Source organism: Ammospiza caudacuta, chromosome 14, assembly GCF_027887145.1.
Source record: "Ammospiza caudacuta isolate bAmmCau1 chromosome 14, bAmmCau1.pri, whole genome shotgun sequence".
NCBI classification, from domain to species: Eukaryota; Metazoa; Chordata; class Aves; order Passeriformes; family Passerellidae; genus Ammospiza; species Ammospiza caudacuta.
Genome location: NC_080606.1, coordinates 2,137,013 through 2,163,486, shown reverse-complemented (window position 1 = coordinate 2,163,486; position 26,474 = coordinate 2,137,013). Strand labels below are relative to the sequence as shown.

The window sequence follows — 26,474 nt, the reverse complement described above, 5'->3', positions numbered from 1 at the left end:
GGGGCTACAAAGTGTGTTTTGGTCTCCTTCTCTTGCCTCAGAGCCTGCTGAAACTCCATGCAATTTAATCTATTCAGGTGTGATACCCAGGTATCAGTCATGATGGCTGGAGATAAAGTGCCAGGTTATTTGTGGAGAGTTAAGGGAAAAATTCCAATCTGCTTTCAGTTTGAAGCTTCTGAGTGTACTTGAAAGGAAATCCCAGATATGAAAAAGCAGCTCCTGAAAAATGTCCCTGCCCTCTGATGGGAAACACAAGAGAAAGGGCAGTTTGGAGCAGCTTCAAGAGCCCATTTTGCCCTTTTTGGGCTCTACCCACATGAATCTCAGTAAAACCAGTCTCTCCTGGGCTGAGTGCTTCACACAGAGCACATCAGGCTGGTGCTGCAGGGAAGAGTCTGGCAGGGATGAGAGAATTTCCTGGTGCTGCAGGGAAGAGCCTGGCAGGGATGGCAGGATTCCCTGGGTGCTGCAGGAATGGCAGGATTCCCTGGGTGCTGGGTGCCAATCCTGCTGCAGCCAAGCAAACCCTCCTGTCTGCAGCCTCAGTTTTCACCCACGGCACCCTGGGCAGGTTTTTCCTTGTTCTGCTCTCATTCCCTGACTTCCTGTCACCAGAAAAGGGACATTTGCTCTGTGGTTTTCCTGTGCATCACCACGGGACAGTTGGGGACACCCCTGAAGCTGCTGGACTTTGAGAAATGGGGGGGGTTGCAATTAAATAATTATTGCTGATGAAGCCCTTGCTGGGCTGATCCCTGGAAAGGCTGAGGATGAGCAGCACTGTGTGAGGGGTGGGATGCCCCAAGCTTGGACAAACCACGGACATGAAAAGCTTGTGCAGGAGTGGTTTGATCCTGAAATAGCCTCTTGCTGACAGAAAAAGGCTCTGTTTGTTTTTGGTTGCCTGTTTGGGGAACAGCAGCTCCTCGAGGAAACGCTCCCTTGTGCACGCAAACACCAATATTTACCTTGACAAGATAGTTTATTATCATTCTTCATTTCTCTTCCTTTCAACATTTCCGTTCTCTGAAGAGGCAAAACCATTGTGTGCAAAAACAATCTCAAGTGGACAAATTATGCAGCTTAACACGTTCCTCCTGCTCAGCTGAGCTGCAGGACCTGACCATGAGCATGTTCTTGGCTCCCTCCTCTCCTAAATCACACATTAACTTATGTCTTACTTCAGGTTTTTAAGCTATCATATCTTATTTAACATTTTTAATAGGTCAGATGTACCTAAGTGACAAGTTCTCTATTTTTTAGGCATTGTTCCTTTCTGAAAGGTGAAATGAGAAAAACACAACTGCTGGAAGCAACAATACATAAGTATATAAAAATTGGAGAATAGTTTTAGGTGTAAAGAGGGCAAGGAGAGAAGAATTCACTCCAGAAAAGAGAGCAAACCTGTCTCAGTAACTACTCACTGCCCAAGTGGAAAATACAAAGGGAAAGCAGAGCTAACTTTTGCTGAACTCCTACTTGGCCTCAGAATTCAATCTCTGTTGCCAAATTCAATGGATTAAAAGAGGCAGGGGATGTGCAAAGAGACAATGTGGCTCTGCCCTGCATTATCCACCCAGGGAGGCTAATAAATAGTGTTCCAGTATCTATTTTCCCTCTATGGCAAGTGAACCTGCTTCAGTGCACAGTTTTCTCCAAATTCCCCTGAAAAAGAACCTGTCCCTCAAATGCTGCCAGCAGAGAAGTGACAGAACAGAAAATGCAGATTTAGAAAATGGATCTGGAGCAGGATGATGGACAGACATGAAAGCCAGGGCAGCTCCTCCAGTTCCTTCCGTCAGCCCCACTGGGACCCTTCCTGTCCCAGCAGATGTTCTCCAGTGCTTTGCCCAAGCTGCTTTGAAATCTCAAGGGATAAAACTTCCAGCCCTTCTCTTGGGAAACTCTGCCCCCAGTTCTAAGACCTCTCTACTCAATATCCTCCCAAGCTCCTGTAAAAATGTGATGTTTGTGGCCTTTCAGGCATTCCCACCTCCCTGTGTGGAGCCACTGTCCCAGCACTCAGTGCCGTGGGAGGTGCAGTGTTCCAGGGGAAGGGACTTGCATGAGCCAGGGTCACACCAACTCCTCAGAGCAGCTGAAATGAGGGGTTCAGTGCTTCCTGAGGGGGGTGGTGATCTCTGGGCAGTGCTAAACCCTGGGAAGTGCCACCCATTCCTGCTGACTGGCACAGTAGGATCACACAAAATAGGATAACTAACCCAGCAGAAGGAATTATACACAACGAGTCCTTACCTGTCACCACCAGCTGCATGGTGAGGTTCTTGTAGAGGCCGTATTTGGGGTTGCTCAGGACCATGGTGTAGTTCCCAGCATGTTTTGGTCTCACATCTCGTATTCCCAGTCTGTATTTCAGTGGATCTGGCTCATAGCAGGTGTGGTTGTCCTTGATCAGTTTGCCATCCTTGTACCTGTGTGGGAAGTTCCATCAAGGCTTGTCATGTCCCTGTGAACCCTCAGAAACCCTGTCACCCACATTAGGGGCTAAAGGGTAATCCCAGCAAGGGAAATGCAGGTCTAGAATCACTGCTTGGATTGGATATTTATTCCTGTTACCCTTCCACACCAGAACTGATTCTCATCTCCAGCGCTGTGGGATGGATTCATTCCACACAGGAAAAAGGTGTTTGATTTTATCTGAATGAACAGTGCCTCTCACATGCTCAACTATGATCTAAATGCCCCCAAATGAAGCTGGATGGGCAACAGCACGTGTGGGAAATCATGGAATAGCAAAATGTGTGTCACCACCTTTAAAGGAAGAGATGAATTCAGCAGAATTGTCTCTCAGGATGTCTCTGTGAGCCTTTACTGCTTCTGAAAAAGTTTAACTCTGTGACCTGGAGAAAGTTGGTCCATAGGGAGGTCAGTGAGGAATTCCCAGCCTGGAATATTCCCTCAGGGCAGGAGAGCAGCATCTGCAGGAGAGGCTCCTCTCCACTGCTTACCCCACATGTGGGGTTATGGTTAAGAAACAGGCCAGGCTTTGCCACACACGGAGCTTTGGGCCTGGTGGAAGGATGCTGGGGCATCTCCCACTGCCTGAGGATGCTGAAAACTTCCTCTGCAGTCATAAAAACAACCATCCTGAGAGACCTCCAACATCAACAGCTGGGGCTCCAGGGGAAGGCAGCTCTGGTGGTCCCAGGCAGCCACCAAAGAGCCCCACAGTGAGCCCAGGAACAAAGGCTTGGCAGGGAGAGGGCGTCGCTCCCCACTTCAGCTCCCAAAACATCCCCATCCCTAAATAACAGCAGCAATTAAAAACACCTCCTGGCACTGCTTCCACTAAAATTAGAGGATTTCATGTTATTTCACTGCTAATAAAATGCAGCAAGGCCAGCCCTGAGCATCCTTTTGCTGCCTGCCAGGCTCTCAGCTGGCTGAGGGCAGGTGCTCCAGGGAAAAGCCATCTTCTCTGCCAGGACAGGCACGCCCCTGCCAGCTGTCCCATGGGATTTCATGCAGTTAAAGATGGAAAAGGCACTGGATGGGGTCGTTAAAGACAACAGGAGAGAGGACAAGTGTTGAAAGGGTAAAGAGAGACTTGAATATCTCCTGGAGTTGCTGTTGGTTGCCCCTCCTGTTTAGCAGATCCATTGCACTCCTGGTGCAGCCTTTAGTTTGCTCAGGAGATTCACTACAAGGATCTGTTGGCACAGGATTAGAGGACATTATTTAAAAGTTCTGGAGAGAAACAATTTCTTATGTTAAAATATGTCCTTTTGCTGTTATCCCCTTCCCCCTTCAGACTGACCACCACTGCTGGGGGTAAGCAGGAAACCCTTCCCTGAGACCTTTCTCCTTGGATCTCCCAAATCATTCTGTGCCCAGAGAAAGTGAAACAATTTTTTCCTTGGAGGGCAAGGAGAAGAACACAGCCTGGGTGTGGGAAATGGAAAGACAGAAACTTCCAGAGACACTGAAGGGTTTGTTCTGCAGCCTTAGAAGAAAGTTGGATTGATGTAAAAATAATGTACACGACATTAAGCAGTAAAATAAGAAACTTATGTTTTTATAGTTGTAAGTAAGAATATGCCTTAAGTAAGTAAGAAAATGTATTGATAAAATGGTGAATGGTTTATAGTGTAGTAATGTAAATGTATAGACTAAGCTGAGAGTTTAGATGTTACAATAGAAGCATATGTGTGCATGTGTGATAGGAGCCCATTGGATAAAATGGCTGCAGTGCAGCAGAAGTGAGTAAAGGTGATAGGTTAGAAAAGCAAAATAAACTTTTTGATGGCTGTCCATTGGATCAGAAAGTTCTATATTGTCTTGTAATGAAGAACTTGTGACTACTTTGAGCTATGGCTGACTGTGTGCTCTTTTAAATCTCCCGGCCTTTGAGACTGATGTTTATCTGAGCAATAGATTTATCTATTTTTAGCCCAACTGTGGTCCCATCCCTTCAATTAAAGCAGTGACAATAATACCTGGGAATGAGGGGTGGCTGGCCCAGCCTCCCAGAGCTCAGGAGCCCAGAGTGGAGCCACAGCTCCTCAGCTGAGCTCAGCCCACAGCTCTGAGCCCATCCCTGACCCGTGTGGTGAGTGAGGAATGGTGGTGATCTGTTCCAGACAGGATTCCTAAAGGAGCCCAGGTGTTCCTGCTGTTGCTGGGACACTCACCAGGTGACAGTGGGCCGAGGAAAGGCGTCCACCTTGGCAGCCAGCTTGAGGGACTTGTGTCCTGAGGTGATCTCGTAGTAAGGCCCTTTCTTGTGTGAGACCGTGATGTAGGGTTTTTCTGGGGAGAGAAATGAGCAGGGAGACTTGGAATGGCAGCTCTGGCACAGCACAGAGCTCACACCTGGGATTGCTCTGTTCCCACATGGGATTTTTTCCAATACAGACCTGCACAGCCAAATGGATCAGGCTGTTCCCTCAGCTCCCTGTGCAGCCCAGCCTCAGCCAGGAAGGGCTGTTCCCACATGGAGGAATTCACATGGAAAGCAGAGGATATGCATTGCATTGCCCCTGGGGCATCTCTTGTCCATGTGGAGCCCACAGGAGGGATTTTCAAGGTCTCAGCAACCACACTTGGTGCCAGCTTTTTCAAACAGTTCAGCCCTCTCAGACATCACAGAATCCCAGAATGGTTTGGGTTGGGAGGGACCTTAAAGCCCATCCAGTGCCACCCCTGCCATGACAGGGACACCTCCCACTATCCCAAAGCTGCTCCAAACTCTGTCCAACCTGGCCTGGGAAACTTTCAGGGATCCAGGGGCAGCCACAGCTGCTCTGGGCACCCTGTGCCAGGCCCTCTCCACCCTCCCAGGGAGCGATTCCTTCCCAATATCCCATCTAAATGTACCCCTTGAATTTGTTTGAAGACACGGGAGCTGACTCTCATTGACTAATTAGAGGTTTTAGATGATTAAGGTTGACTTTCTCCCTAGTGCCATTTCAATCAACAGATTTTGGCATTATCCTCTAAGCTGAGCTGGTTCCTGGTCCATCCTGGTTTGGCTGCAGCACTCACCATACACAGTGACAGTGACATTGGCCTCCAGCCTGGTGGCATTGAATGTCCTGCAGATGTACAGGCCCCCATCTTCCATGGTGACATTTTCAATTACCAGGCTGCTGCCAGCTTTGTACACCACATCACTCTGGTCCATTGTTCTCCTGGGGTGGGGGTGCTGGGAGTCACAAAAAACAGGGTCAGAAAGCAGAGTAAACTGGATGATTGTGCTCACCCTTTCCAAGGCTGCCAGTAAAGGAAAGCAGTGATTCGTACCAAAACCATCACATCTCCCCATCACTGAAATAAATAATATAAAAGGCAGATCAGCAGGAAGAGCTCTTGTGTGAAGTTTCATTATCAAGTCTAATAAGAGAGAGAAGCAGAGTGGAAATGTGGCACTTTGTACTGAATTCTGGGCAGGTAAACAAGGGGATGCATCCCAGCCCTTCTCCAGGACTGAATCCCAAGGATCTCAGGGTAAAACTGCTGCAGGGTCAGAGCTGTGCTCTGAGGGTTTGGTTTTGAGGGTTTTAAAATTTATGTTGGTCACAGTCAGTATTTTTTCTGTATTAAAAACCTCCTGCTTTCTAAAAGAAATATATTATGACAGAAATACAATATATTATGACAGCCAAGTGCCAATGCAAATTCCTGGGGAATTTTAGAAAGCATTATCGCTTTCGATAGGATTTTTGATCCCAGAGATTTGGCCAAGAAGTTTTACATTTATAATGTTAGAAATATAAGGAGAGTTCATAGGAAAACTAATCTTTTCCACCATATGGGGTTCAAGAAACCAAATTCATTCAGTAACACTGTAGTGCCTGGACCTCAATAAATTCTATGTTATATTTTCTGTAGTTTCCTCACTGAAACAAACTCAGACATTCTTTTTTTTTTTAAGGAAACAAATAAAAGTTAATCAGTCTTTAGGAATCACATTTTACACCTTCCCAAAAGGCTTAGATGTTTCTTTACAATGCATATTTTGCTGAACTAAAAAGAAAAAAAAACCCAATTATTTTAATTCTCAGCACCAAGCAAATCCAATAATAGAATCTCAGACAAATGAACTGATTTGGGAAATGATCCCCCTCTGTTTTGTTTTTTTAGGAGAAGTGAGAGGGTTTGGTACCTCAAATGTTAATTCTCTTACTTATTTCTACTTCAAATTTGGCACTTTTGTATTGTATCCACAGAAAGCTCATGACTCAGAATTTACATTTCATTCTTTGGGGATGATTTCCACAGGTTCAGCTGTGTTTTCCTTTGCTTTTTCCTACTTCATAAATACCAAAATAGATGAGGAGATTGACAGCTTACAACCTGCATTTGAGACTTGTCACTGTGAGACAGCCAGGACAGAAGGAATGAAGGAGTTTTTCTTCCCAAAAAGAAGGAAACATGCCTGGCTTTTCTTGCCAGGGTTTATTTAGTGAGGTTTGCAGTTTAATCTGCAGGTTCAAGTCAGGCTGAGAAGTTTTAGATTCATCCAAACACAAAGTTCAATCAATGATAGGCTTATAAATGGTTGGGTAATTTCAGAATAAGCAATAATGAGGTTTTCTCATCCCTGTGAATTTTGGGAAGAGGGGGAATGCAGGGACTCCATGCACTCACTGTGCCACGGGGACACGTCCAGATGAACTCGATGCGCCCGTTGATGAAGGTCTCTGCTTTGCACTCCAGCTTGAGAGTTTCTCCAACCAGCAGCTTTCTGGCACTTGCCTTCAGAGCCAGGTTCTGTATTCTGCCCTCTGCAATGGGAGAGGCAAAGCTGTGAGCAGCAGCACTCCCTGCATCAGTCTGGGATCCACCAGTGGATCCCTGCTCCCATGGACACAGTCAGGAATGGCTGCCCTGCCATGTGCCGTGGCTCCAACCCTCTCATCAGCTCCACAGAAAAGAGTTACAAAGGTGACAAAGGACTCAAAATGACAGGATCCTCTTTTGCTGGACATGAGACCTGTTACTCCTGCCCTCTCCTGCCCAGCTCCCTTTCCTTCCTGAATGGGAAAACCCAAATCCTTGAACGGGATCCCCAAATTCCCCAATAGGATCCCCAAGTCTTGCTCTTACACCTTTGTCAATGCCTTAAATACACCAGCTCTGTACTTCCATCAGTTTTTGGTGCTAATTCCAAAACCACACCTGGGCACTGACAGTAACACACGACAGAAAGGGATTTCCTGGGTCCTTCTGAGGTGCAGAGGGATGGCCTAAGAGATTTTGTAGGTTTGCATTCATGATTTTAATAAAAAATTACTCCAACAAGGAATAAAAAAGAGAAAGAGAGAGATTTACAGGACTTTTATTTGGCTGCCACACAAATTTACAAGGCTGTTGTTCAAAGCTGAGTGCTGATTGCGTAGAAAGATGCCATAAGCTAGTGGGAATGAAGTCCAAGTAAACAGAAAATATATGAGGAGATAAAGAAAATACATGGAAAACAAAAGGAAAATAAATTCTAATTGGTTTCATATAAATGCCCAGCACTCAAAAATTTAATGTTTAGTTGCTTCAAATTCAGATTTTAATTATGAGACGAAGCTCAGCTGTAAATCCAAGGGAAATGGTGTAGTAAATCACCAAGAGAAAAATCTTTAAAAAGCAAAGATGTGAATTAGCAGTGTAGTGAGGTTTTTATATGATGATCACACGTGGTTAATGACCAGAAGCAAAAAGAAAGCTGCTGTTTGCTTTGTCCTGAACCAGCAGTTGTTTTAATGTAAATACAGCTCAATCCAAGCAAACAAAGCCTTGGTGGGGTTTGAATAAAACACTCCTGTTTTGTACCACCTCAGCACTTGGTCATTTTTCAAAACCAGGAGTGGCTCCAATCCAAGTTCTATTGAATAGGGAGAAAAAAAGGAAGAAGGAGTTTACTTTTAGCATTCCAGCTTGGACTTGCCACAGATGCAGCCCAGGGAGATGTATCAGACAGAGCTGAGGCAGAGCAAGGAGTGACACCTGGGAGGTGCCAGGGACACTGAGGCACTCACCCAGTCTCTGGGCCATGTAGTAGGAGTTGAAGACGCTGCCGTTGACGTGGGCTGAGCACGTGAGGATCCCAGAGGGCACAAAGGAGTGGGAGGGGATGACAAAGCCTCTCTTGGGGTCCCACACCATCTTCTTGAAGTTGATCTCTGCAGAAGAAGGGTACTGCAAGGGAACAGACAAGGAGTGAGAATCCTGCTCCCCTCGGATTGCTCTGGCTTGGGGGCAGGGCAGGGCTTTGACCTTGCCCAGGGCTTTGGGGTCTGTGTCCACACGGATCTGCAGCAGCAAAGAGGAAAGCCCTCCCTAAGGCAGGAGTGTCTCTGAAACTCAACACTTGGGCAGCCACTTCAGGAGCCCCAGCGCTCTCCGATCTCATGTGTGGGAGTCATTTCCTCCATCCCTTCTTTGGAAATCCTTATGCCCATCTTATGTGAATTTTGTGGGGTGATCTTTTCTCAGGTGTTTCCTCCCAGTGCCACATGGAACTACCACACATTTTCCTCATTGTACTTTAAAAACATGTGTGAAGTTAGACTCTCCCTAAATCAGAACTGTTCACTAACTCACCAGAATTAGTGTTCACTAACTCACTATTCACTCACTCTCCCAAAATCAGAATTGTTCACTAACTCACCTGACTGTGGTTATCTATGAGCTCTGGTCTGTGGGCACTCCCCAGATTCTCTCTATCCCACAGAATGGGGGGAGACACTCTCAGAGCACCCCAGGGATTGCCATGGAAGCAGCCTGGGTGACTTAGGAGTGTAAATCACAGAAATAAAGGGACTAAAGCACTTTTGGGTCTAAATTCATAAATACTTGTAATATTGTGAGATTATTGAAAAAATCCTCTCAATTCTGCTTATGAGGAAGAAGTGAGAATAGAAAAGGCAAATGTGGAAAACAAACTGGAGCAAAAATTCATTTAATGAGAATGAACCCTCCTCTGTCTATCCTTGGACAATACCAGTGTCTCAGATCTCATGTGTGGGACTCATTTCCCTCATCCCTTCTTTGGAAATCACTATGCCCATCTTATAAGAATTTTGTGGGGTGATCTTTTTGCAGGTGTTTCCTCCCAGTGCCACATGGAGCTACCACACATTTTCCTCATTGTACTTTAAAACATGTGTGAAGTTAGATTCTCCCTAAATCAGAACTGTTCACTAACTCACCAGAATTAGTGTTCACTAACTAATTCACTCACTCTCCCAAAATCAGAATTGTTCACTAACTCACCTGACTGTGGTTATCTATGAGCTCTGGTCTGTGGGCACTCCCCAGATTCTCTCTAACCCACAGAAGTGGGGAGACACTCTCAGAGCACCCCAAGGATTGCCATGGAAGCAGCCTGGGTGACTTAGGAGTGTAAATCACAGAAATAAAGGGACTAAAGCACTTTGGGATCTAAATTCATAAATACTTGTAATGTTGTGAGATTCTTGAAAAAATCCTCTCAATTCTGCTTATGAGGAAGAAGTGAGAATAGAAAAGGCAAAGGTGGAAAACAAACTGGAGCAAAAATTCATTTAATGAGAATGAACCCTCCTCTGTCTACCTTGGACAATACCAGTGTTGAGCAGCTTGGTTTTTGTTGGGGGGAATAATCAGTTTATTGCTATTATTAACACACAGGGAAATCCTCTATTTGCTAGAGGGAATGTAATTTACTTTCCAAAAATTTAGAAAATCCTGGATTATATTGTACAAAAGAACTTCATGAAATTAAAATAGCTCCCTGAAATGCCTGAGGGGGGGTTCAGGGGTTTGCAGGTGGGGGAATGGAAGCACAGGCAGCTCTGGCTTTCCCAGCAGGACACAGGGAGGCTCTTTAGGACTGAGGATGCTCTTTGGAGAGTTGAGATCACTTCTGCCCCAAAATTGAAAAGTTTGGGCAAACCTCAGTGTGCCTGCAGTTACCTCATGGTAATTAACTTTATTTGCTTCTCCCCGCTCCTCCTCATATCCTGGCTGCTCAAAGGTGAGGCAAGGGGAGGTTTTCCTTTTTAGAGAGACCCTGCTTCAGCTCTGGGAGCTAACCAAGGGACTGAAAGCAGGAATTTCACCCCTGATGGAACAGTTTTGCTCCTCTTCCTGTTGTGGGCAGCTCCTGTTGGTCTCCCAGCAGTCAGGACTCTGGTTTGGCAGAGCAGCTTAAATTGGATTCAGTTTAAACAATCCTCTGGTTCCACACAGCTTCCAGCTTGGGGCTCTGACACACAAGTGACCAGGCTGGCCTTGGTTTGGGTCAATTGTTACAATTCCAGCATGGACCAAACCCAGAGAAATTCTGGCTGAGGAACTGGTGATGCTGCATGGGGAAGGGGGGACAGCCAGACAGTCCCTGTCTTTTGGAGCAGCATTTGTTCTGACAGCAGTAGGAAACAAGGATCTCTTGTAAATGCTTTTGAAATAATCAAGCTGTGGCATCTGTTTAGAACCATGAGGAAAAATAGGAGAAATTACAGAAAGAGATCTGAAACCTGAGGCATAATCATGCTTTAGCACTCGTGAAGGTCAAAGCTGGAAGTGGCAAATGCACAGTGAACCAGATCAGTGACTAAACAGAACTGACATGACTGAAAAAGCTCTTTTTACCCTGAATTAAAATCACATTAAGCAAAATTAAAAGCTTGAACTGTATGTCTTAAGCATGAATTTGTTAATAACAAAGATGATATATTGAGATAGCAGGGATCTGCTTAGTATAAGCAGGAGGTACCTTTCTCTGAGCATGTTTAAAGAGAGTACAGTGATTTTAAAGTATAATGGTAACATAAGGAACTTAATTTACAGTGGCAAAGAGTCCATTTTCCACAAGAATAATAAAACGTGATAAAGCTGAACTTCAGGGTTTGGCAGCTCTACTCCCCAATGCCTGGAGGAAGGGAGAAGGAAAAATAACCCTACTCAGGAGGCCCTTTTCAACACCACACACAGATTAAACATCTTCATAAAATATTCACAAATACCTATTTAAACAATCAAACAAAAGAGCGTCATTGCTGCTCGAAGGAAATCACAGTGGCTTTCCTCCCTTTGAAGTGTTGTCTTCCCTGACCAGTTGTCTCCTGGAGATTAAATTTGGAAGGAGAGGATGTTCTAAATTTGTCGGATGGGCTGGCTCACCTCTCCTCCCCCTTGCTCACCTCCGGCCCTGTCCTGCCCCGCGGAGCCGCCACCCCGGCGCTGTGGGGCTGCCGAAGGATTTCAGCTTTTGTGTTCTTCAAACCCTGCCCTGCATCAGTGTCTCACTCTAAACTCCATCCAGAGTGTACTGCCTTCACATTTTGGTCAGACAAAACAATTCTGACTGAGATTGACACTCTACTGCCTCAGGCCCTGAAAAGTATCAATAAAAGTGAATTGGGGGCAGCAAACTGGGGGAATATGACTTCACTGCCTGAAGCTGGAATTGGAGGATTAACCTCTGGTATGTAAATGGACCAAACTTATAATTGTCTGAAAAACTCATGACCATTGTCCATCTTGGGTGTGTCCTTGGTGGTTTCTGCACTGCCCAAGGTGAACATACTGAAGACCTTTAATAAATACCCACTTTATTCTCTTAACCTTGTCTAGCCTCTGTTCTAGGTATGCACTAAAGCCATCAGTGGGATTCCCAGCCAGGGCCAAGCCAGCAGTGCCATCCACAGCTGGATCCCAGAGCTTCCCAAGGTGCCACATCCCAGCAGTCCCAGCTCCTTTGGGAGCTGTGCCCAACCTCTGCCTCCCTGCCCTGAGCCCCAGCTGCTCAGCCTTGGAGGGGGAAATCTTCTGGGGACAGCTTTTTGTGGGAGAGATTTCGGTGGAGATTTCATTCCAGCAGCCAGGCTGCAGTTTGTGTTTGGAGAAATGACTGGGAATTTAGCTGGGAAGCAGGAAGAGCAGGGCTGTCCATCAATAATAAATGTGGGAATGGGAATTCCAAGGTCAGCCTGATGCTGCCAGGGTCTGCAGCTCTGCTCCAGCCATGAATTTGGTGAAGCAGGCTCAAATCAGAGGGGGACGTTTCATTCTTATAGCCAAGGAGGAAGGTGGTAGCACTTATCCAGCCTAAAATGATAACTGGAGAGGAGCCTCTTTCCCCACTTTTTTAATCCCTGCTGATGAAATTTAAAATAAGAGATCTCCAAAGCAATAAGGCTCCTGCTGTCCCTCGGCACCTCTACTGGGAACGTGGCATGGGTCCCAGCAGCAGCTGGAGCCCTGTCCCAGTCCCCTGTGATTCCATGTGCTGCCTCCCAGGAGAAGGGGACATCTGAGGCATGGAATTGCCACGGGGAGCAGAGGTGCTTAGACCCCTCTGTGCCATGTCCAGAACAGCCTCATCCCTCACAGTCCCTCCAGAACAGGCTGGAAAAGGGGCACAGGATGAGCTCCTGTTCCCTTCAGGATTTCCTGAGCTGTCAGACTGGCAGGGGAAGGGAAGGGAAGGGCACAGAATTCCTGACGTAAAATGCAGGATTGGAGCCAGGAGACCTCTGTCCTGTTCCTCACTCCATGACAGGCTGCTCTGGAGGGCAGTTCTGAAGCCCTTTAAGTGAGTGACTCCATCGACTGATCAGGGCCCAGACCTTAAATTTCCATTTTTATTATCCCAAACAGCCTTGGCCTGCACAGACAATGCTGTGACCTTGACATTCAGGTGTAACTGCTGCCAAAGGGATGGATGCTGGAGCCATCTATTCCCAAGGCTGAAACTTGGTTTGAATTGATGAAATGAAGCAAAAATGGGCAATTGTTCTAAGGAGGTTCAAGGTATAAAGAGAGAACCTTTCAGAGAGAGCCAGGTGTTATGCAAAGAATTTTGAAGGAAAATAGTGCTTTGTCATCTACCTCTGCCAATTTATGGAGGAACACCAAGCCACAACATAACAAAAAGAAAAATGCTAAACTCAGCCTAATCCCCAAAAAATCCTTTTATCCAGTTCAGCAGTAACACACTGCAAGAACAGGTTCACGTTTGTGGATTTTCAGGGTCTTTGCTATTATTTATGGAATTTACCCAGCTTTATACCCTTAAATTTTTGTTTTTCCCCACTTTATTGGCAGGCCAGAGCTTGAACTGAACTTTTCTGAAGCCACCTCTTACCTGTATGAGCTTGGGTTTGATGTCTGGCGAGGTGACCCGGCAGGGGATCACCACTATTCTCTTATCATCCGTGATGTAGATGATGTCAGGGTGTTCTGGGTGCATCTCCACAAATGGATTCCTGTAGTCTGCAGGGAAGAGAACATGGATTGGGAAAACTGCTCAGTCACTGGAAGGGCACAGCAGTGAGCACTGAGCTGCCCAGAAAGGCTCCCTTGGGGTCAGGACATGCAGTGACACCCTGCCACTGTCACGCAGGGGTTGGAGCCAATGACCAATTCCTTGCATTTAGCCCAATGTTCATCCAGAAATTGCCCAGAGTGGCACATTTCTGTGCAGACACATGAAAACTGCATGGATTACCAGTTCAGGATACTTCTGGGCTTTGGGAGCCCCCCTGTCCTTCACCTGGGGATATCAACATGCATTTCTTGACTGATGACAACCTTTAATAAGGAAAGTCATGGAAATACCCCAGGGTTGTCAGCTGGAATTAACCCTCAGAGAATCAGCTGGGTGCAAAGCTGAAGCTCCTTTGCCCCTCAACTCACCCCAGTTTCACTCCCAACCACACCAAGGCAGGGATGGACACAGCAGAGTGGCCATGCTGCCTTTTGTGGGGTTTGGAGGTTCATTTTAGCTCTGAGAACTGGGAATTTTGTCCTTGGCAGACAAAAGGAACCATGGGCTGCATCAGGAGGAGAGCAAGTGTTGGCTGGAGCTGTGTGTGTGACAGGCACATTCAGGTGGTGATGGTGTTTTACAAAACTTGGGGCGCTGTGTAAGAGATGTAGGATTCATGTGTGGACCTGGGACGAAGGGCTGAGCATGAGCACTGGACCCAAGGCAGACAAAGACCCAAAATCTGGCTGATTTCTCTAATTTCTAGTGCTGTTTTTTTACGCCAGCTTTTCTTCCACGCCACTGGTTTATTGTGGCTGCACTTTGGCGTAAGGGCATTGCAGGAAACGTTATGTGAGAGAGATTAATTGGAGTTAAAACATTAGATCTCTAATCTCCCCACATTTAGGAAGTTTCAGATACACATCTGAACTTTCTGGTCAGGCAGGCCCTGGTTCTAATCAAGCCTGGAGCTGAGAAACCTGATCTTTGAACTATAACTTTGTAGTTTGGTCCAAGCCCCAAAATAAATAGGAAATATTTATTCTCATTCCAGTGACTCGTGCACTTTCCCAAAAATGCAAAATTCTCCTGTTGAGTCACATTATGAAAATGTGTTTAGTGTTTATCCCTGCAGTTTAATCCCTCTGCAGTCTTGCTCTCCAGTCGAGCCACACTGGGAGGTATCAAATGTGACAATATTTTTATTCTACTTAAAAGAAGACACTGGGTAATTAAAAGGAGATCATTGGGTTATTTGTGATAGGAAAAAGCAGAGAAAGTAGATTTTTGTCTACTGGCAACAAAGTGCAAAAAGGTGTCAGGGGAAATGTAATCACAATTATTTCTTGTCCTGTGGAGAAAAGGAAGGTCAAGGAATGTGCCACGTCACAGGAGATGGACAAGGGTATAAAATGGATGGAAATAGGATAAAGATATGGGCCAAGAGGAAATTTGCTGGGGGAAAAATTAGCTTCCTGATACCAAACTATCCACAATTCAGGATCAAATTTTGACTGAAAAGATGGTAGCACTGAATTTAAAATTATTTCTGCCAGTATTTTTAGAAAGAATTTCAGAATAGCACTGTTTGTTTAAGAAGTTACATAAATCAAAAGAAGGCAGCGAAGCAAATATGAAATAATCCTAAAAGGCAGGAAAATATTGAACTGTGAAATGATTGAGGCATCTTAGTTAAAACAGAATAAAATGTCTCAAAAATATTTCAAAAAATAATTATACTTTTTTGTTCAGGAAAAAATATAATTATTTAACCCATTCTCCACCATCTTTCCAAATCTCCAAGACTCATCTCTACCAAATTTTCCAATTCACAAGGGATCTAAAATTAATCTACCTTTTCCCAGCTGACAACAGGACAGGTATGGTGTTACTGATGGGAAGGGAAGCAGGGATTTGCAGGGCATGTGACAGAAGCTGCATTTCAGTCCTAACTGATTTTTAATAGCAGCCTGCCCCTGACTTGCCACATGTCCAACCAGGGGCCGCAGATAAACTATACCAGATAAGCTACAATCTGAATTGGAAGCCAAACTAGATAAATCTGGCTTTCTACCATCACTTTTTGAAATCTTGATGGTATCTTAAAATCACCATGCACTTAGCAGCAGCAAGAGGCAGTTTCTGGGTGATAAAGATTGGGAAAAGAAAAGGATGGCTTCAGCTGTGGTGATTGTTAATCACTGTGGGTGTCAGGTCCCCTGAGCATCAATCTCACTGTCTTTAAAAAAATAAAAAGAGGAAAAGGATTTTTATTTTATGGGTTCTCCTCTTTGCTAAGCCAGTGAGGTGTCCTAGAGCAGATGGCTGTGATTTGTGTTATCTCAGTGGCTTGTGTTATCTCATTGCTTTATCCAGTTTATACCCAAGCCTGGAGAGTTCTCTGCCTATGAAAGAGCTTTCCCTTCTCTGTTTCCATCTGCAATATCAGAGCTCCTGAACAGGTTGGGGGGATACCTGTGAATGGATACCTGTGGGAGCCACTGGGATTGGCCCAGTTGGTCAGAGCAGGGTGCTAATAAAGCCAAGGTTGTGGTTTTGAGCCCTGTTTGGCCATTCACTTAAGAGGACTCCATGATCCTTGGGGGTCCCTTCTGACCTGGAATATTCTGTGATTTCAGCTCCTGGAGTGGGGGTTCTGCTGTGGCAGCAGCTTGTGGGGCTGCCCTGCTCCAGCTCTGACATGAGAGCCCATGCAGGAGGTGAGGGCTGCACTTTGGCCATCAGGGGACAGTGACAGGGCCAGGCAGCTGCAGGGGAAGGTCAAGCACCTGGGTCTGTCCCTGAGGCCAGGGTGGCTTTGTTTCCCTCCCTAACTGTGGGACTCTGTGTAGAAGGAAAAAATAATGTCACAGAATCCCAGAATAGTTTGAGTTGGAACCTTAAAGCCCATCCAGTTCCATGGGCAGAGACATCTACCATCCCAGCTTGCTCCAAGCTCCATCCAGCCTGGCCTTGGACACTTCCAGGAATGGGACAGTCTCAACTATCTCAGCCATCAAGCACTAAAGAGCCCCAGGACATAAAGAAGAGCTCAGACCTTGTGTGTCCTGCTCCAGCTGCTCCAAACCCCCTCCTAAGCAGGAGCAAAGCAATGCCATTGGGAAGGAGAGGCTTTCCAGCACTTTCCAGGCAGCTGGGCTGCTCACTTAGCAGATAAGCAAATATGAAGTGGCTCGGCTTTGGGGCTTAACAGAATGGCAAAGGATAAATTCTGAGCTAATCAACTGCCAGCTGATACCTTTGTTATGGTTTGTGCAGACAAAAAACCGAAACCCCTCAGTAGTTCAGGCTGACAGTGGCGTGGAAAAATGATCTGCTGGAACATCAGGAGTGTCACTGCCAGCTTTACAACCACGCTCACCACCTCCAGTCCACCAGCAATCAGTTAACTCCTTGTAAAAAAGTCTCTCAGAGACAGAACTTCTTGAAACAAAAGGGACAGGGTCACTTTTCTTTAAAAATGATAACCTCAGCCTGGAGGAAGATCTCCAGTCCAGGTGGTGTAAATCAATTGCACTCAAGCGTTGCAATCTGGAGAGCTGTGGCATGGGAAATGCAGGTGTTGTCCTCACCACAGTCACCGGCACTGAACTCTGAGGGGAAATTCCTCAGCAAAGAAACCCTTTATGAAAACACAGTATTTCCCTGTAGCTTGGCACATCTGTTTCTCCCGAGCTGGGAAGGTGAAATACCCTATGAATCTCACCCAGAAAGAAACACCCAGCAATTCCCAGAGGATAATTAAAAAGAATGATTTACCGCGGGCTGCAGAGCTCGTTACTCATGAAGAAAGACAAGAGCTGAAGCACGGTGGGGACTTATCAGCAGCAGCCACAGCTCGGAGCCGAGGGAACGGTCCTTGCACGGCTCTCAGACTGCATGTCTGGCTGCTCAGGTCAGTGGAAGTTTGCAGGAAGCCCAGGCACGCCAGGGTGTTGCTGTTTCCCCAGCAGGGCCCGGCAGGGAACACAAACACAGCCAAGGAAGCGGCGGCAGCGGGATGGGGCGGGAAGGGCCTGCCCGGCCCCGGGGACAGACAGACGGCGAGCGCGGAGCGCACAAAAGCAGCTCTAAGGTCAAATGTTTTCCTTCAGGCACTGAAACCCTTCATGTTGAGATGCTCGTAGTGGCCAGGAGGAGATGAATTGCTGCTGGAGATGAGATTTGGGAGGGTTTCCAGCTCAGCTGGGCAATCTCAGCTGTCACACCTCCCTAGCCCGGAGCCGAGGGGTTTAAACCCCTCAGCGCTGCACTCGGCAGGTTGTCCATTCAATCTCTCCTACAGCTCTTTATTTCCGTGTCTGTGCCTCTGAAACCTCCTCCTGACACACACACACACAGAGGATTTAATACAAGATTTGGTTTGTTTTTTTTTTTTTCATTCCTGCACCGTGACAGCGATTTGTCTGGTGGTATTTGTCTCACAGCCGAGCCTCGGAGCTGACATCGCCTCTCCCTTCAGGTGCCGCCAGCTCCGAGGATGATGAGCACGAAATGGCCTCTGAGGACAGCTATTCACTGCTGCTCATGTCCGTGAAATTCCTCAACATTCTCATTTTGCCTCTCGCTTTGTTCCAGATAAAGATAATTCCCTCGCCCTCGCCATTTATTTTCTTCACTCAGCCATACCTAAGCTGGGGAGCCTGCGCAGAGTTTGACAGGTTCTTTAAGTTCATGTTTTGACATAATCCCCATGAAGTTTGTCTTCATCAAGGTCAAAAAGCATCGAGAGGAGGTTTATAACCTGTTCTTCACAGTAATAGCAGCATTAGCAGTGCGGTGACACTTTGGGCAGAGTATTTTGGAAAGCTTCACAAGGAAACAGCCTGGCCTGCTGAATTCCCCCTGGTGACCCATCAAAGCTGCCTCTAGGTACAGGAGTAACTCCTATAAAGGCACTTGTTTTGAAACTGGATCTTTGAAAATAAAAGACCTTTCAGTTTGGCAGGCCAATGAAAAGAATTGGTGGTGGAATGTTTAGATTAAACAGAAAGCAGAATATTTTCTCTTTAGGCAAAACAAAAGTGACTGCAAAACCCCCAGAAGCCATTCTGAGTCAACAAGAAGCATTCTGTTTTGGTCAAATAAATGCATTCTTCCCCTGGAGATTACTGTTATGAACACAGGAATATTTGTAGAGAAAAAAAATATTACTCTAAAAAGTGTTAACTTCAAAAATTCTAGAAGCAAAATGCTTCTTGCTGCCAAGCAAATAAAGGCAAAATGGAAAGATTTATATTTAAAAAATCCCAACAAAACACCACAGAAAAAGAAGCCTCCATGCTTTGTCTGGAATTATGTTTCAAGCAGCAGAAGAATTTATAAATTCTGACCCCCATTGGATTTTAGGCAGGTTTGACTTTTTGGAAAATACTCCCCAGTTTTACCTGAAGTCCCATTAAGAACAGGTCTCCCACCTGGGGGAAGGCTCAGCAATTAGCAGCTACTGAGTGGATAAAAACCAGGAAGGAAGCAGTGGAGGAAGTGTGTGTGATTCTGGCCTTTGGGCTTTCATTTAGAAATTCTTGATCCATGGGGAGGGATCCTCTCTCCCTGCTGAGCTGCCAGGAGCTGGCACTGCTCACTCGTCGCATCCTTCAAGTCTCCTCTGCTTTAAAGTGAGACCCTGCAGGATGTGATTTGAAGACACTGAATGCCTTGATTCAGAGCTAAAAGCATCCTGCTTTTCCCTTGGATGCAGCCATCAATCCTGGAGGGTCCTGCCCAGGGCACAGCCTGTGTTCTGTGTGCTCTGACACCGAGCTGGGATGTGCAGCCAACCCTCCCAGCACTGCTGTGGGCAGGCACAGCCACTTTATCTGCAGGACACACAGCTCAGCAGCTGCCTATCTCAGCTGGCCCAGGTCTGGCAGCAAGTCTGCAGCCTCAAGAAAGAAGAAATGCAGCTCCAGCTCTGTTCCCACTGGTAAAATCTTGGGAAAAGTGAGCCAAGGCCCAAAGCTGTCATACCCAGCCCTGCAGTTCTGCTTCTCACTTTCTGATTATCTCTGTGAACTGTCAAGAGGATTAGGGAGGCAGGAATCAGCTTCAAAGAACATCAGAAGCAAAATATGATCTCATCTGAGGGGCACTTCTATGCACTTCCAGCCTCTTTAGATATCTCATGGTGGGAAAGGGATGAGGCCAAGGGGCTGCTCATCCCTGGGCTGAGGCTGATGTGAACTCCACCCTGGTGCAGCACTTGGACCACCTCTCCTCACTCTCTTGGACCACTCTCTTCACTCCTGCCCTTCCCTGGGGCTGACCAGCAGGGAGATGCTTCAGCAGGACAAGTTGTGCTTGGATGCATTGCCCTATTCCCTCTGGAATGGCCTCAGCCATTCATGCTCCCATAAAAATGTCTGTCTTGCTTCAAATTTGATTTCCAGTCCTTGTGCTCTGGACTCCTGGCAGGGCTGCACTGTGGCTGGTGCCTTCATGGCTCCCACATGAGCTTTACAAGGAGCCAGAACTCAAATTTTCTGTGGGGGCATTCTCTGGATTTCCTGTGCTCTTGTGAACACCAGTGCTGAGAACCAAAGAGGTGAAGGCAAATCACCCTCAGTCCTGTGTTCCTCTCTCACTACCACTGAGGTGGTGAAACACCAGCAGCTGACGGCTCTGGGTGGGGACACACTGCTCAAATGTTCAGTGTTTAATTGTCCACTGTTAAAATGTTTGTGTGTTCAAAGTGACCCCCCTGGAATGAGCAGGAACTGGGGAATCCACCCTGTTCTGCTCAGCCCCAGTGGGCAGCCAGCCCTGGGCTCACACACAGCATTTTGGGCCTGTTGCACTCAGAGGAGGTGGGACTGGTGTTTCTGAAGTAGTTATTTGAGAAGCAGCTCTATCATGGCCATAATTATTTCAAGAAATAGAATAACAGCCCTGCTTTGCATAAAAGATGAAGGATGTTGCTGGCCCCATACACTGAGGAGGTGCCTCTCTTTGTCCTGCAGCTGTGGCACAGCAAATGCCATTGGGGGTGGGCAGCAATCCCAACCTGGAAACCTGAGGAACTTTTCCAGACACTCTTTGTGAAGATGTGCCCAGCTCCAGTGACCTCAGCACTAAATTCACACAAGGTGGAGGCAGCAGGACTGGGTGGGCTCATTCCTTGCTCTGATCACTGACTCAGGGGTACAAAATGTGCAGCAGATCCTTGACTGTGACCCAGGGGCTGCTGAGGGAACATGGAGCTGAGGCAGGATTTGAGCCAGGAGCTCTTCCAGCTGACCCCCCCAGGACTCTGACTTTGCTGACACTGACAGTATTTCAAATAGCTGAGAGCTGCAAGTCCTGACTCCTGTCTAGACTGGAGCCTGGGGTAGCCCTTTGGGAAGGTGGAATGAATTTTTTTGCTTGATGTGCCCTTTTCTTCCTCCTTCTCTAAGCCATGTTACATTTTCTGTGTGCTGGGAATATCTGTGTGTATATGTGAGACAGGAAAGGCAATGGGGTGTTGGAAATGTGGGATGTGGGAAAGATATGGAATAAGGGGTGGATGCTGACCTGGTTTTGTCTGGGATAATTTTTTTTCCTAGCTGGAGCAGTCCTGTGTTTTTGATTCAATATAATAATAAAATGGATAACACACTGTCAAGAGGACTGTCTGTATTTTCACACACCTGCCCTGTCCCTTGGCACAGGGATCCCAAAGGCTGCAATAAGTGGGGATATTCCTCACAGGGAGGTTTCCCTGGTCTCAAGGGGTAACTGCAGAAGGCAGAGGGAAGCAGATGCTGTGTCTGGGTGGCTGTGGCAGCATTTCCCATGGAGCTGCCACTGCAGTGTGGGACCAGACCCTGCCTTTCCCTGCAGAGATTATCCCTCAGAGCTGAGGTGGAATTAACTCAGTTGAGACCTCCCAACTATTTCTGTTCCAGCCCTGGGCTACTCTGTATTTCCAACAGGGAGAAGGGGTTGTCTTCCTTTTAATGATGGTCCTTGGGACTTGCAGCTGCAGCAGGAGGAAGAAAAGGCTTCGGAAACAATTAATTCAGGATGAAGCTCCTGAGCTGTGCCTCCCTCAGCGCCCAAGCACAGCTGAGGGGTGGCAGCTGCCCCTCCTGACCCCAGGGACGAGCAGGGTCACAGCTCCACCACCCCACAGGGATCTCTGTGAGTGCCAGGTCCTGCCAGAGCTCCCAGAGCCCTCCAGGGAGGCTGAGAAAGCAGGAGCAGCACAGGAAATAATGGCCAATAACAGGGCTTCCGATACAATCATGTTCTCATCTCGGTGTCAAGCAGCCGGCCAGGAATGAAGGGAAAATACCATTCCCCTTCCTTTTTTGGCAATAATGGCTTGTAACCTCAGAGGAATCTCCAGCCTTCAGGGGCTGGCTCCACATTTTCTGCCTGCACCTGGCTCAGCCTCACAAACACCCCCCTGAGCACTTTCTCTCTCCACAAAACATCCACAGAGATGAGCTATGGGCCTCACCCTTGTCTGGCACTGCCAGGATCTGTGAGTTCCCTCACTTGGAGACAGCTGATGGGATTCTCAGTGCTGCCCAGACACTGCCACAGCAATTTCCTTCAAAAGGCATGTTTAGATATTGAAGAAAGCCATAGGTGTGCTCTGAACTCCTTGTTTAAGTCCAGAGCAGTTTCCTGGTCCCCAGGACAGCCTGCTGGCTTCTAACAAATATCCACAGGAACTGAATTGCAGGAAGAGCATGCCCTGAGGACAGATCCATGCTGAGGTATAAATAGCTTCATTTCACAGGGCCAAGCAGCTTCCTCAGCCTGGCAGGGCAGATCCCAGCAGGAACCTGCAGCTCCTGGGGCAGAGCTGTGCTTTGGGGTGCACAGGACAAGCCAGAGGATTTTCCACCCACTTTTCCTTCCATGGCTTTTCAAGCACAGGAGTCTGAGTAAGAGCTTTTAGAGCAGGGAGGACGTGGGACACAATTAAAGTGCACCTGAGAGGGTGATTTTGTGCTGTTTGTCAGGAGAACCTTGGCAAGCAGGAGCACATCCTGCCTTTTTTTTTTTTAGATCAGCTCTGTTCCAAGAGCATCCCTGGCGAGGCATTTCATTACTTGGGATATTTTCTTCAGGAAAGTGCTCAGGCAGTCCCAAAAGGTCCAGAACGTTTCCTGCACATGCTCCTGCCACAGAGTAATGAGGGGCTGGGTAGGCAGCCAGGGCACTGAATCTGGACAGAGAATGGAGTTTCCTGGAGCGTGGGACAAGCTGGGTTAACAATGTTGGACCTGGGGCATCTGAGCTGGGTGTAATGGGAAAAGGAAACAGCTCAGCACAAGAACCAGGGTGGATAAAGCAACCAGAGCACCAAGAAAAAAACAGAGAGAGGAAATAGAAAGGGAGAAAAAAAATGACTTCAGGAACTAAGAAGTAATGCCAAAAAACCACTTTCCAATTAGAGGAAAACTTGCTGGGAAAGCAGGATAAGGGTAAAATGGGGCTGTTTTCAACAGGCAGGAAAGTGTCACCCACATGAATGGAGCAGGTGTGTTCACCTGGAGGTGCAAAAGCTGAATTTAGCTGTGTGGGCATATCAGAGACCCATGGGAGATGGAAATCACTTCTTGTGTTGCTTCACCATCATTGGCAACACCCCGAGACCCTGAGTCAGAGCTGAGAGCAAAGATTTGTGTTTTCTGGAGGTGTAGGTTTGCAGCTCTCTTCAAATACCATCAGACAAACTCACTGCCTCTGCAGCATTTGTGTAAGAGGATTCAAAGAACCACAAATTGGCTTTTACCAGGAAAATGAAATTAATTCACATGATTATTTGTGGGAAAGCGAAGGCTGAGCCTATCCAGCACCAGAGGAGTTCATGTCATCTCCTATTCAAGGCACTAAAAGTCATCTCCTTCATCTGAGGAGTCACAATCTCAGCTTGGAAGATCCAAGATGATTCAGTGTTTAGTAATGCATTTGTCAAGTAGATTTGAAAAAAACTCAGCATTTGGGGGGAATATTCTAACAAAAATTCCTATTATTGGAATGGTGGTTCAATAGGTTGCATTCACTTAATCACAGAGGACCATGCTCCTCTGAAGTTCCTGCTTCCATTAATTCCTGGATCTGAACTCAATGATTCTGAAATATGGGGGAGAGGGAGCTCAAAGGGAACAAAAATGAGCAATGGGACACTTTTTACAGTAAAATATGTCCAATGCAGTCACCCAGCTCTGCTAGGAATGTCTCACAGATATAGGGACAAACGTGTAGGAGGGGAGGAATTACAAAGTATCCTGCTGGGAAGGTCCATGCCTGGGGAGGAAGGGAAAGAGAGAGGGTTTGGGCATTCAGGATGAATCTTTGGAAAAGCAATGTGACAGCAAAGTCCTTTAGGATTGAAGAATTTAGTCTTAAAAGGAAAGGAGGTTTGAGAAGTATCTGTTATTTGGGACACTAAACTGATGGGACAATCCAGCTTTCAAGTCCTGGAACTGAACAGGATGGGTAATCTGGTTCTCACATCCATGTCCCTGAGAATTCAGCTGCCATGAACACCCAGATGCATTTGGTCTGTTCAGAGTGTCAGAGCTGCTGCTCCCTCCTGGGCCAGCAGAGAGATGGAAGCCCCTGCACTGCTGGTTCTGCCTCAGGCAGTTCCCAGAGCCCACCACCATTTGAGAAGCAGAATCCTTACCTTGGACAAAGACATAGATGCTGGCCACGAGCCGCTGGTGCTCGGGGGTGCTGCTGAGGGCACAGCTGAGGTAGCCGGTGTCGTTGGTCGTGGCTCTCCTGAGGACGAGCTGGCTGCAGCCCAGCCCGGGCGCGTCGCGGCAGCCGCTCACGTGCACCCGCGGGCTGTCCTCCCTCAGCTGCCAGCTCACCGACGGGGCTCCCCTGCCACCACAGCACATCCAAATCACACTGCATTCAGGCAAAAATGGGCCTCCTTCCTGGCCACTCCTTCCCACTGCTCCTACCACTGTCATTCCCAAAAATATTGTAAAATCTGCGACAAAATCCCCTTCCACCCATACTACACTATGAAAGACATTCTAGGATTTGTACTAATACTTTCCCTACTCATCTCCCTGGCCCAATTCTCCCCCAGCCTCCTAGGAGACCCAGAAAACTTTACACCAGCTAACCCACTAGTCACCCCTCCACACACCAAACCTGAATGATACTTCCTATTTGCACTTCCACCCATCAGAAATTGAGCTGGATCACCCCACACTGTTCTCCAGACATTCCTGAAATGCTCCATGGGAGCTGCAGTAACTCCTGGAGAAAAGTTTAATTTCTCTTCTAACACACCGCCTGAACACAAGTTTGTTTCTATAACACTGTATTTTAGCCACTTCAAACATTACAAAGCATCAGATAAAATTATATGTTTGTTCAAGAAGGAGGATTTTGCATATTTTAACTGCTAAATTAATGTATATTTTCTTGCACTGAGGCTGCATGGAGAGAGGAGGATATTTATGTAATTTTTCATCACCTTTCTTGCTTAATCAGCAGTGACTCAGTCTTGATTTTTGTGAAGGGCCTGAAACTAATCAGGTTACAAGTCTGGGAATATCTGCTCAGGACACATTTTTTCCAATTCCCCTTGTGGCAGCAGCCAGACCATCAAGCCAGGAGGGCAGAGGATGAGACATTCGCCCCAGCTGAACCCTTCTGTTGCTGGATCTCTGAGCACACCTCATGAAAAATGCAATTCCATGGAGTTCAGGACAAAAAGCAGGGCCTGGGTGTCACCTGCTGTGGGACCCAGAGCTCCCAGCTGATCTGAGTCACAGCTGGATGTGCTGGAAGCATCAGGGCATGGCAGCAGGAGCTCCTGGAGCTCCCTCTGAGGGCTCTGGGGATGGACCAGAGCTACCACACAGGCCTAGGAGATGAAGATGATGGTCTTTTTTGTAGCAAACTGGTTTTTAGTGTGGAAACAGGTGGGGTGGGGGTTAATCTCCTGTGGATTTTCCTGGGGGAAAAGTTGGTGTGGGAGAGAGGGAGTTGTGTGTGTTGTGCTGGAGAGAGAGAGTTGGGAGTTGTGTGTGTGTTTGCACTATTCCCGAGAACAGGGGGTTGGCTCTCCCTTCTCACTCAGAGAATTCCCACTGGCATTTGCTGGGCTGAGGAAGGAGTGAGACCCCCGGACTTCTCCAGCTCGGTGCTGCCAGGGAGAAATCCAGCCCAGACACGCTGACCCCGACTGAGATGGCAATGCCCAAAGTGTGAAATTCCCAGTTAGCCAAGGACTCAGAGTTCCAGTGGCCTGCAGGGGTGCAATAGGTACAGTCAGAGCCCGTTTGCCAGGACATCCAGTGACATTTCCACAAACATCCTCTTGGCCCTCGTTCCTGCCCGTCCCCCTGTCGCCTTCCTGGAGAGGAGGCGGACGTGGAGCCCTTGAGGTTATTCCCAGCACCAGGCTGACGGGAGCACTGGAAAAGGGGGAATATCCTCTCTGCTGAGCAGCCTCGCCCTTGTTCTTGGATGTTCTGGTGGTTGGACAGCCCCACCCCACGTCAGAGCAGCTTCCCATTGTCCTTCCGAGCACCCAGAGCTCGGGCCCACCCTACCAACGTCACTGGTGACTCCAGGACTGGGATTGCTGGTCTGGAGTAGGGAACAGAGCCAGTTCACACGGACACAGCTCCCAGCACGTCACCGTGTCCCTGCCCCTCGTCACCCACACCCCTCTGGTGTCCATCCAAGCTCTGGTGGCTCTGCAGGGCAGCACTGGGAGTTCACACCTGGGCTTCCTTAAGTCTTTCTCCCCCAAAATACATTATCCTGGTGG

At 47.3% G+C, this 26,474-nt stretch overlaps 1 protein-coding gene across 1 annotated transcript in view; it reads right to left on the bottom strand.

Moving 5' to 3' along the window:
* LOC131563863 (vascular endothelial growth factor receptor kdr-like) overlaps positions 1-26,474 on the bottom strand; it is a 130,451-nt gene that overhangs the window by 65,555 nt on the left and 38,422 nt on the right. The window contains exons 3-9 of the mRNA XM_058814047.1: positions 24,360-24,562; positions 13,589-13,716; positions 8,496-8,655; positions 7,114-7,250; positions 5,509-5,668; positions 4,656-4,773; positions 2,260-2,435 (exon numbers count right to left, since the gene is read on the bottom strand). Of these exons, the coding sequence (XP_058670030.1) occupies positions 2,260-2,435; positions 4,656-4,773; positions 5,509-5,668; positions 7,114-7,250; positions 8,496-8,655; positions 13,589-13,716; positions 24,360-24,562 (1,082 nt within the window). The remainder of the gene's footprint in view (positions 1-2,259; positions 2,436-4,655; positions 4,774-5,508; positions 5,669-7,113; positions 7,251-8,495; positions 8,656-13,588; positions 13,717-24,359; positions 24,563-26,474) is intronic.